The following is a 12,698-nucleotide window of genomic DNA, read 5'->3' on the forward strand; positions in this document are numbered from 1 at the left end:
AGTGAGTTTGATAAATGCCTCTATGGACAGTCAGTTCTGACAATGCTATAAAATAAAGCCCAGACACAAAGCATTAGCTGTGCTGTCTGCTGACGTTTTTATTATTTTAGATCAAACAAGGATTTAATGCTCAAGTTGTTGACAAAAAGGTATTAGAAGTATACGTTGCTCGTATTTGAAGATTAAATAGTTGTTCATTGTTTTAGAGTATAAAAGGTTCTTGCTTAGTCAACAGGAGTAATGTACCAGTTACTGATTTGTTGTCTTGTTTCAAAAGGGAAATGGCTGTTGGCGAACACAAATTATTGAAATAAGCACAAACTGTTTCGAGGAAGAAGAAAAAAATGTGTGTGTTTAGTTTAACTAATTTAAATAATACATTCAAAGAAACAAACAAAAACAAAATATTGCTGTTGTGCAGCAATGCAATTTAACAATTTTCCCATCCCATGAATAGAGTAGATAGGTGTGTGCAGTAAGTGAATTATTAGGAGTGTTTTTGTTCAACATTAATTATTATTTTTTCCCCACTAGGCTTTTCTCTGCTTCACTTAGAGGCATCACATGGGAGCACCCCACAGGAGCACCCCCTCACAGTCCTCATTGAATGTTTGTGATGACATGGCCTATTGTAATGAACTGTTTAACACTGAAGATGTCTGATCCATGTGACCCCATAATCTCCTGTCTTTTGGCAAACATTTTCAGATGCTGCAATCTAAATTTCTTCCATAAAACAATTTAAATTAAATATTTGCATGTTGTTCTGTTGTTAAAATATTTTATGCTATTATTGATGTCGCTTAATGTAAAAGCATACCGCAAATTTAAAGGTCTAAGATTTTTCAAATGGTAACGTTTTACAATAAGGTTTAATTTGCAGACATTACTTAAATAACATGAACTAATAATGAGCAAAACTTCTGTAACATTAAAGGGATACTCCACCCTAAAATGAAAATGTAGTCATTAATCACTTACCTCCATGTTGTTCCAAACCCGTAAAAGCTTTGTTCGTCTTCGGAACACAATTTAAGATATTTTGATGTAAATCTTGAGGCTTGAGACCGTCCCATAGACTGCCAAGTAAGTTACACTGTGAAGGTCCAGAAAAGGTATGAAAAGTTGTCGTCATAATACTCCATCTGCCATCAGATGTGCAATCTGGGTTATATGAAGTGACCACTCTTTTTGTAAGAGAAGAAAACAAACTTTATTCAATAATTCCTTTGTCAACGGTCTCCCCTGTGTCACTCCATATCACTGTGCTGCGTCCTCCTTGTGAAGCGGAGGAGATCGGAGACAAAGGAATTATTGATCATTATTAATTCCAACATTTAGTAATATATTTTTAAAATTAAATGTTGTAGCCTATCTATTAATATTAGTTAATGCACTGTGAACTAACATGAGCGAACAATGAAAAATATATTTGATTAACATTAATAAGTAATAAATGTTGTAAATTACAAAATTGATAAACCTACACTGTACTTCGATCCAGCACTGCCTTGTTTTTATTCCTGCCAAAAATTCACACCCTTTCTGAACTGTTAATTATTCTTTAATTCATATCATCTATCAATAGTCATCTTCATATAATAAAAACTAGAAAATTCAACACATTGTGCAGTTTTTATTTTTTTCAAATATATTAATTATATTATCTATTTAGATAAATATATAGATATTTAATTTTGGGTAAAAGATGAATGTATCTATAAGGATATGTCTGAAGAAGCTGTTTTAAGATTATAAAATGCCAAAAAGCATACAAAAAGGGTCAAATTATTTGAATCCATCAAATAAAAAAATAAAAAAATGAATTAAAAAAATCTATTACATTACACTTTGAAATTAGATAAAAACTTATATTATATAACCGAGGGTAGAGGAGCGGTTTCTCTGCAGTCTGAGACATGTCCATATTCATGACATATGATAGACTTTCATCTCTTCATATTGACACAGAAACATCCCCCCATCATTTCCTTCTAGCATTTGATTGGTTATTTGGGATGAAGTACCAACCGCCTCTGGGGTCTGAGTGAATGATATAGATAGAAATAAAAATGTCAGCTTCTGAAGAAAAGTCAATATCAATTGCGTCTGCCAAACTAATGCCTGCAGGATCATAGCCATGACCAGAAACTATACCTGTCTTATGTCGACGTCTCTGTTACTCTAATCATACTGCAATAAAAAAAAATAATAATACATAAAATATAGAATGCAAACATTAATTTAAAAATTGCCTTAAAAATACCACTGGACGTTAAGTTGGATTCTTCTTCGTGGCTAGTCTGGCATGACCTGAATGAGATTTTCAAGTATTTGCGAGTGGGTGGCCAGCGTTTGCCTCTGAGTCACGTTCACTTGTCATTGCGGCTCCAGACGCTCAAGGAAGCTGGAAGGATTGTGTGCATCTCCAGTCTCTCTGTGAAATCGAGTGAAAATGTGAGGGTGACACATTTTTCAGTAACCCTCAAAGGACTCCTACACTAGTGGCAGTTTTTTGGGATTGAAGTCAATAAGCTGTTAAATTGAGATAAATGATTCCGAACGACCATAACCCAAAAGGTTTATCATCTCAGACTCAAGTCTCCCAACCAATGTACTTTCTAAAATACAGTATTAAGGTCAGAGAAACTGACTGAAAAGTTTTTTTTTTTTTTTTTTTTACATATCCCAGTGAATATGTGCAAGTTTCTACCTGCATTTAAATGTCAGTAAAGGTTTTATATAACAGTTGGTTATTATTATCACAAACAATATTAACATTTCACACATTTTAGATAAAACTTCTGTTGACTAAAACACTGCCTTAAATGTGGTACAGATGTGGATCTGTACAATTATTTAATGTTAAAGGAAGTTCCACTTATCGAGTCTGCATTTAATAATAATAAAAAACTTAAAATAAAATGTTTTTTATTGCAATACATTTTAAAAAGTAATTTATGCCTTATGACAAAGCTGCATTTTCAGCTACCAATGTCAAACAGGGTCAAATGAGAATTCATCATTCATCCAGGAGTGCCAATTTTCTGTTCAAAAAATAAATAAATACCTTGATACACACACACGCGCACATTTTTTTCTTCAGAAAAAAATTCAACAAACAGCACGTATTTGAAATAGAAATATATATTTTTGTAATATTATAATTTTTTATGTTACTTTGTTCAATTTGATGCATGATTGCTGAATAAAAAAAAATAATTATCTCAATTTTCTCATATTTTGGCTCTGCCCTCTAGTGGTAAGTGGATATTTAAACATAACTTACCACTTACGGAAGAAAAAAAAAAACGCAAACAATTTAGATATCATTATAAATTTTATTTATGGTTAATGGGGTATAAAATCCCCTTATATTTGAACAATACATGTCAGTAAACAAAAAAAAAGAAAAAAAGAAAATCATCTCCCATATTCCAAAAACTCTTACTGTGGATTAAATAATAAATGATCATCCATGCCTATATTATTCACATCCTTACAATATGATGCAGTGCATATCCAAGGTCTAAGCCTAAATACCATTTCTGCGGATAATTCCAAAGACCAAGCTCAGTATGCCGCCTTCACATGCCCCTCGATGTAACAACCCTTACTTTGATCACACCCTGAAAAACTGACGAGAACAGGAACCTTCTGAGCATCTCTGAAGCCAGAATAACTGACTTGATCAATGCACCTATACAACCTCAAGAGAAACCACACACACGGTCACCCCGAGACCCCAGGCACATGACAAATCAAGGATTTCCTCCATCTTCAGACATCACAGGAGGGTGAATAATGTGTTCAACCGGAACAGGCTTCTTGTGATTCGGCGTCTCCCCTGAAAAGCAGCTGAATAAAATATGTGCATTCGAAATATCCAATATGAACCTAGAAGACGAACTCGATCAACAGAGTGAGGAACAGGAAACTAAAGCTGTGACTCACAAGTGTTTAGTCATGCCCCGGGAGAACAGCACGGTACCCAGAGGAATAAAGACGCAGCCCTGTTACTTCTTCTGTTTACAGAGGTAGAGTTCTCCTGTCAAACTTGTTTACACCAATGTGAATTTCTGAGTTATCATTCAAAGAGACTGAAGTTGTAGATTTCAAGGGAACACACCTGCCTTAGTCTCGAAGGCATTGTGTGCATTCATTTACTACACATGTATTCAAACTTTTTCTTTATTTTCGCCGTTCTGAAGCCAGATGAATCTAAGATTCAAAGGGTCCTAATCAACCTCGATAGTCATCTCTCATTGTCATAAATAGCACACACAAAAAAAAAAAATTGCATTTGCAATCTGTGGCATGTTATCCCAGAGTAGGCAGGTCCGTGACTGTGAATGTAAGCTTTTGGACGGTCGATTTATCAGCATCTGCCTATGCATTTGTATTTGTTATGAATGTGTTCTAATGTGTGTTTGTGAATCTGGACTGTGTGCTAATGTCGCCTCCTGTTGTCAGGCAATAATCAGGAGTTTGGGGGCATGTGTGCATGATCACTAGTCCACTCCTAGAGCTTTGAGCTGTCTCTCAATCTCCTCATCTGAGATCCCATCTGCTTTGGACGTAGCGGCGCTTGGCTGCTTTCGGCCGGCTGAAGGGGCTTGAACCATCTGCAGGGGGAACGAAAAATCCATTATGGATCAAAATACAACGTGATGGATAGTGCTTCCACAATCCCAGACTCGATAGTCATGACACTTCACGGCAAAATTAATTCACTATGGATCTCATCTTCAAAAAAATTAAAAAAAAAACGAATGAAAATGTTTTCATACAGAAGTTGAGATTAATCAATAAGTTCACACTTATTTAATGTTGTCTTGGTACAAGTCAATACTGAAATGTTAACTTTCGGTATTTAACCCATTCACAACTAAAAAAAATGTCCATGCTGTGCGGATGAGAAAATGTGTTTTATATAAAGATTTAGCTGTGTGTGCTCTCAGGTGAGAGTGCAGAACACAAGGACACATTTGCAAAGAGTGATAAATAGCTGTACAGATGATGTCGTGCAGAACACCTTTATATGGAGACAGGCAGGTTTTATGCAAATTAAGAGGCAAGAACACATTCGTGCACATACACACCAGGTTAAGTTCACATGGAAAACTTGACGAACATTTACATGAACAACACTTGTACGCTAATATTATGTAATGAAATCCACTGTTGATGTGGTACATTGATCTGACACTGCTGGATATGGGTATCATCGATCACGATATAGATAAAAAGCTTGTTGGATAATTTGATGCCGATACATAAATGTTTTCTTTTTTTTTTAGACTGATTTCTCTGGTTCTTTCCAGTTAAAGAAAACATCTTGTACTGAAGTGACATTTTAAAAAAAATGCATTTTCCAGGATTACTGTAAATCAAATGCTAAATCAACATGATCTTCTCTCATATTGCAGCTTTGAACAGTTACACATCAATCTGAAAAAGCAGTCCTTCTGAACAAAGGGTAAGCTTAATAAGAAAATTAAAACTTAAGTAACTGGATTGCTGCTTTGGTGCCATTTAGGAGGAGGGTTAAAGCCAACTACGCTAGCGGAATTTTTTTTATTTTTTTGTAAAGATTTCGTGCTCAGACCAATTGAAGAGGTTTGGCCTATTTCTCTGAATAGTCAATGTGGTTGACCGGTTTTGTAACCACTTCTGATTGGGCATTCTCATCACATTTAAAGCCAAAGTACTTTTTTTGCCTTGTTTGAATGCAAAAACAAGTTCAGTTGTAGTTTCTCTGCTTTGCACTGGCATTACTGCTGTTTAAGTTGTCCATATGATACATAAACGCATGTTTTCTTTGCATTAAAGTCTATGGATAATGCACTGAAATCATATTGCAATGCATATTGCTTTTTTTAAATTCAATATACTGTGCAGACTTAATGGACACAAATGGATTTCAACACTAATGCACTACAGTTATAAGTCTGTTTATTGAATCAGGCGCCTCAACACAATTTAATCAATTATATCTCACCTTTCCGGAGATCTCAATCCCAATTTCATCCAACACCTGATTCACAATGTCCTGAGATTCTTCCTCATCTCCAGAATCCTCAAAGATCTCATCCAAGGTGTCATTGACTGGAAACAGACAAATACACAGGAAACACGGTCTAAAAGCATCCATTACAATCAAATGATGCTGTGTTTTGTTCCAAAACAATGGGAAATTACAAAACAGTATGCACATCTAGCTAAAGATGGCTACAGCTGAAGAACACAACGTAAGAAAGGTGGACCTGAAAATATTTCAGAACAAACTTCAGAACATTTACTGTTTTATATGTTATAATTAATCCTTCCTCAATAAAAGGGTTAATATATTTAATTAATAATGACCCTAAACTTTCAAATGGTAGCGTGTACAAATTATTTTGGAATAATGATATTACTGTGCAGGTAATCTTTATTTTTTTGTTTCTCCACTCACTTCTTTTGGAAACAGAAGGTTATTCATCACAGGAGTCACTCTGAGATATAAGCTGTCTCTGTCTCAAAACTCTTATGACATTATTTTATAAAACCCACTAACAAAAACACCCACGAAGAAACAATAAGTAAATCTTACTCATCTCTTCCGTCATGTCCATCTTTGCCGTCTCTTTCTGGAAGTTCTGCAGGGTCTGCATTGTCTTCTGTGGATCCATCTTTTTGTTGACAGCTTGCATTGTCTATTCGTTGTTTTGCAAGAGGCAGAGACACAAACAAATGAGTCACTGTTTGATTCACGTCCATTAAAAATGACTACTTATGCAAAGAATAATGGTCGTGTATTGAAGTTCTAGTAAGTAAGTACACTGTGCCAGATATGCATTTATAGACCAACATATGTGCTCAAATCAGTACAAATACTAATGAAACCAAAACCACACAGCTCGTAACGTATATAATTAATAGAGCTGTTAAGTTGGGCACAACGTCAATTTGCTGCACCAGCTAGAAACAAATTAGCATTTTGAGCCGTGACTTCCCATGGGAATCTATAATGCGTTTTTTTAAAAATAGTTTTGCATTTATGAGTAAAATAAGGTCAAGATTACTTTAAGACCCTTTTACATTAAAGAGAATGTTACAAAGAAAAAAATAAGTAGCTTCTGGTAATGTTTACCACAGACCTCATTTTACTCATAAATCCAAAACCATAACTAAAAATACCCAATAGAAATTCCAGAGAGAAATCATGGCTCGAAAGAAAATGCTAATCCTCCTAAAATGCTAATACTACAAAACAAAGAGCCCTATTTACTTAGATGTGAAATCACAGCAGTTGGACATAATATTCAACCTAACTTTAGAGTTTAGTATTAAATCACTGTCAGGATTGCCTAAAATAAACTGAACTAAAATTCATGAGGCTTAGGACAGACCTTTAGAAAAATTAGGTCGAAAAGAAAGAAGGCTCTTACTTTGGTGGTTGTGGCCATGGCACCAGCCATCTTCATCTGGGAGTTCATTAGCTTGGTTTGTGTGGACATGGAGGTGACCTTAGAGCTGACGGCATATGTACGCGTTTTCTGTTTCCTCACTTGAACAAGCTGCTTGGCTAAAACTTTACAGGCCTCTCGGTTTCCTGTCTTTGCCATTTTCTTGATTTCCATCTCCTGTGATAAAGAAAGCAAACAGTAGGAAACAGTTAAAATATGGACCTACTGGCATTAGAAATGCATCACACAGTTATTCAGAATCAGGCCTAGTGGTGAGAGTATTAGTAGTAGCAGTAGTAGAAGAAGAACTGGAATGAGGCGATTTCATTCACTTTTGATAGGTAAAATGCTTCGCAGGTGAGCACAGAACTTATTAAAATAAAATGTGCATGTGAAATACATTGTGACATGATGTGAATTTAAGTAATTCTATGTCATATTTTTGTACATTTGTGCAAGAAGCCAAAAAAAGAAAAAACAAATGCCAAAAAATAAAACTTAAAAAATGCTATAGTAAAACCCTGTTGATTATGCTGTATGTAGAATTGACACCGAGTGGTTGAAATATGTATTGCAGTCCAAATAAAAAATTTTGGTAAAAAATCTACCATTTTCATCACCGATACTGATTCCGACACCTAAGGTTCAGTATTGGCCGATACCTATACCAATGAAGTTTATATATGTAGAATTTATATATCTCGGTGTGTGGAACTGATAGTCATTCTTTCACAATCTACTAAATACAGACTACTTCATTATAAAGAAAAACAAACAATAAATATGTAAAAAAATAAATGTATATTCATAATCTATGACAAAATATATAATAAATAAGGTTAGTGTGATAATTCAGCAGCAAAAGTTATTCTAGAAAAATCAGTGCACAAAAATGTTAGAATGTTACTAAATGTTAGAACATTTAGTGAATAAACAATATTTAGGGGGAAATAAATAAAATTGTTGCACTAAATATGGTGAAATGTTTCTCTTATCGCTTCAAACTTTGGTGCCCTGCAAAGAGGACATCACATAATGTTCTGCCACAATTCCAGTTCGAAGCGAACGTAAATGTTCCATTCAAAGTGCAGTGAAGTGTGCGAGACATGAATTTAAATTGTATTTATTTACAGAGGTATATGATGTATTGTCCGTGTGTGAAGACGTTAAAAGACTGCTGAACTTTGCATTAAAAAGCGCAAAACACATAGGGAAGAGAAATTGATGCATAGTGTTTTATATCTGTGCAACAGTTATCAAACCTTTCTTTTAACGGTTTTAGATTTCAGTTACTGTGAGCGTTAAAAACCATTTATATTCTTTTCTACACCCATGTTTTGTTCTCACAGACACCTGGTAGCAAGTAACAAAACGACATAAAACTCCGGCAAGAAGAGAAAGTCCTTTTTGCAAAATCATAGACATTTATTTACAAATCAAATATTTCCGAGCTGACTGTCGTAACCGAATGTGACCAGGGTTTAAAGGCTGAATGAATGACTGACAGACGCAGCAGAGAAAGTTGAACCACTGATGGCAGATGAACTATTCTGACGATGTCTTTCATACTTTTCTGGACCCTGACAGTGAAATTTACTTGGAAGTCAATAGCCATGTTTCCACTGTCCGTCCAAAAGCGGGAGTGCTTGTGTGTGCCAGGGCCAGTCGCGTTTCCACTGTCACCTCCGGGGCTTGATCGTGCCTTGTCAGGGCTTCCTCGGGGCCAATGGCCAGGGTTTTTTGGCCAAACGCTAACATTGGGCAAAAGCGGGCCAGCTGGGGCTACAGAAGTGGTTCTGAACAAAGGCAGAGTATCTCCACGTCTGGAGAGCATCAGTGCCGCAGATAATTTCCTAAAGCTAACAGCAGCAAATTAATTTAAAATAAATTGAGCTCAAAACTTACTTTCAGTCAGCACCGAGTGTTTGAAATAACTTGATCCGATGTGGATTATAATCACCATACAAGGTCAGAAATATTTATAAGCGATACAAAAGAAAATACTCGCTAGGCATAACGTTATCATAGTAAGCATAGGGAGCTTTTATAAAGACGTCGAAATTATCATTCTTTCTAAATGTGATGTTGGCTACGTAGGCTATTGTGACTACAAATAAACAAACCGACTCGACTGAATAAGCAGGCTGTGTTCATAATGCTTTATTTCTGTGTTACAAATTTTAAATCCTGATAAATTTTTTCATTATGATCAATGTATCACATATTATAGTAAAACACTGATGCTTTTTACTCATAAATAAATAAATAAATAAATAACAAAGCATGCAAACAAATGGCCGCTTTTATTGTGTTCGTTTTGTGATCGTGCTAGTTTCCGAGACTTATTTCTTATTAGTTTTCTGATAACTTCTGAAATGATGGGGTTACGTGACGTTGTTCCTGAGAGGCGTGTATAGGGCACCTTAGAGCTTCTGGCCCGATGGTGGAAATGCAGCGCTATTCTGGCCTCTGTGCTACAGGCCCGAGGCTATTAGCCCTGCCCGGCCCGTTTAAAGCACTGGCTCGCAATGAACTGACAGTGGAAAGGCAGCTAATGGGATTCTCACAAGCCTCACTGTTTTCTTCCAAAATATCTTAAATTGTGTTCCAAAGAGGAACAAAGCTTTTACGGGTTTGGAACAAGATGGGCATAAGTGATTAATGACTAAATGTAACCCTCTGACAAAAAAAAATGCATTATCGGAGGCGATAACCGATATGAATATCGGTTCGGTGCATCCCTAGGTTTTTTTTTTTTTTTCACCTGGCCCCTCCTCCTTAGACTTGATTGCCAGATTGACAACACCAACAAGAACGAGTACACTTGACGATGAATGAAATGTAATACGCTGTGTTTTCCCCCAACTGGCAACCCGGTATGTCGAAATACATTTGGGGAAACTGGTAGTGGGCAGGTTTCACAAACCAAACAGAGACTGACATTCTGGAACACACATTTTCAAAGGAGAATCAACAAGTTATGATAACTTAGCATGTTTCTTTAATATCTGCAAACATATTTTTATGTTTAGTAGAGTCAAAAGCTTGCATACAACACCTTTAATGTGCGTTATGTTATACAGAGATAACTGCAAATGGTTTAACATAGGGCTGCTCCGATCACGATCGGCCGATCGTTAATGCGCATCTCGTCAGTAAAGCCGATTCTCTAATCAGCGTTAAATTTCATCAGGTGCATGATTTCACATAGAGCAGCTGTTACAACACAGAGACGTTGTTAAATGAGAAGATGCGCAAATAACCGCTGGAAATGAACGTGGATTTGCGCACCTTCTCAGTTGTTATTAAGTTCGTGTTTATTGCATTGTTTTAGTGTTTATATACAAGTATCGGCTATGCGTTAAGGACATGGCCACTTACAATGAACTTCAGTCATCATAGGGCCTTGCCTTACATTTACATTTATTCATTTAGGTGACGCTTTTATCCAAAGCAACTTACAATTGCTATATATGTCAGAGGTCGCACGCTTCTGGAGCAACTAGGGGTTAAGTGTCTTGCTCAGGGACACTTTTGTGTCGCACAGTGGATTTAAACCTGTATTTATATGAAGTTCATCATTTATATATAAAAAGCAGTTTTTGGTAGTTTGAATTAGATTAATAAATTAAAATTAAAATTAAATCACTTAATGAAATATATGGTTGCAAAGTGATAAAATACAGACAAAGTGACCAATGTCATTCCATAATACCGGAAACACTGTGACAGTATTTTATATACTATTTCTGGCAACCACAGCTGCCGGTTTACATGTAAATTTAACAGGATATTCTTTACAGTGTTTGATCATAGCTAGGTTTACACGGGTATGAGTGCATGAATGTTATGGAGGTTGGCGGCTATAAGAAAAGTATCAGTTTCCGCCAACAACTTCTGAGAAATAAATAGGCCTCATCTCAACTCCAAACAAAATCGTGACCTATTAGTCATAATCCACTGACATGAATGACATAAACTTGTGATCTCACACACCAGTGCTGAGAAAGGGGAACATTTGGCATCATATTCACGAGACACTGATGGGTGGGGAGACTCACCAGCTGTTTTTCCTGTTTTTCCAGTGCTGTCCGGTCTCTTGTAATCTGTCTCTGCGTTCCCCGCAGTTCTTTGTTCTGTTCTTTAATAACATCTGGATATGAGAGGAGATATAGTTATCGATCACCATGTAAATTATAAGTGCTGAAATATCTGAGTCAGACAACAAATTAATGTATGGGTTCTACTTAAATAGCAAGTCACTTTAGACCACTTATTGTTACAGTAGTGGCCCAGTGATTTTATAAACTATTAGAATTGTATTATAGACAATATTTGACTCTTAAAGTCCAAATGTTTTCGGTGGCAGCTGCCCCAAACACAGTTTCAGAATAAAAAGTCGCTTCTGTTTTAGATAGCACAGAGGAAGAGTCCAAATTAAATTTAATGTATTAAACTAATTAAGAGTATAACCGAAAGCGGTCAATGATTGACATGAGAGTGTTGCTGGGCGGTTTTAACAAACAAACAAACAAACAAACAAGCCCTCAGAGTAGCAACAAGAAACTTACCATCTACGGTCTTTTTCTTGAATAACGATGCCATAACTGCAACACACTCCTTCGACCACGAAAGTAACAGAAAATAAATAACACACAACGACTAAAATCAAGTGAGAATCGCTTATCAAAACAACATGACTATTTCCTGCTTCCTGGCAGGTAGGCGGAATACTTGTGCGCTTCTGCAAAGATTATTTAATTTTGATTGGTGAACATTGCCGTGACGTTTCATTCAAGTTGTCCAATCATAACTTCACGTTGACAAGCACCACCCCAAGCTACCGCAAAACAGAGGAAACACGGAACGAGGGCCACAAGTAAAAGAAAGGGAGGACTGGAGGTCCGTGTAAACGTTTAGAATTAAAAAAAAAAAAAAAAAAAAAAAAAAAAAAACAAGGTAATAACAAATATAACTATAAATAAATTAAAGACGTGAACATATTAACAATTGCTCAGTTATATTAAAACAAATAATAAAAATGATTAAAACAAATAGAGTAAAACTAAGTGCATTTGATTAAATAAATAATTATTTGAATTAATAATAATTTATATAACAGAACAGAATTATAGTGAGTTAAAGTGAGTAGGACAAATACAAAATACTCAATGGAAACCAAATACTTTCCAAATAATATTTTACATATTTTATAAACTTTTATCTTGTAGTATGGGGCATGAGAAT

General features: G+C 35.7%; 1 protein-coding gene across 1 annotated transcript; it reads right to left on the bottom strand.

Annotated features, from left to right (window-relative positions):
• Positions 1-3,325: 3,325 nt before the first annotated feature.
• LOC113110725 (charged multivesicular body protein 2b) lies at positions 3,326-12,193 on the bottom strand. The gene is made up of 6 exons (XM_026274913.1): positions 12,023-12,193; positions 11,513-11,604; positions 7,434-7,628; positions 6,596-6,698; positions 6,002-6,108; positions 3,326-4,625 (listed from the first exon to the last, which is right to left on the bottom strand). Exons 1-6 carry the CDS (start codon positions 12,054-12,056, stop codon positions 4,512-4,514), a joined length of 645 nt encoding a protein of 214 aa, XP_026130698.1. The 5' UTR covers positions 12,057-12,193; the 3' UTR covers positions 3,326-4,511.
• Between the last annotated feature and the right edge of the window lie 505 nt (positions 12,194-12,698).

The sequence above is a fragment of the Carassius auratus genome, chromosome 1, assembly GCF_003368295.1.
Source record: "Carassius auratus strain Wakin chromosome 1, ASM336829v1, whole genome shotgun sequence".
Taxonomy (NCBI): Eukaryota; Metazoa; Chordata; class Actinopteri; order Cypriniformes; family Cyprinidae; genus Carassius; species Carassius auratus.

Coding starts and splice junctions, on each gene's coding strand:
- LOC113110725 (XM_026274913.1), bottom strand. CDS start 12,056: ATGGCATCGTTATTCAAGAAAAAGACCGTAGATG. Junction 7,629..11,512: donor AAAAACAGGAAAAACAGCTG/GTGAGTCTCCCC, acceptor TCTTTATCACAG/GAGATGGAAATCAAGAAAAT. Junction 6,109..6,595: donor GGACATGACGGAAGAGATGA/GTAAGATTTACT, acceptor GTCTGTTTCCAG/TCAATGACACCTTGGATGAG.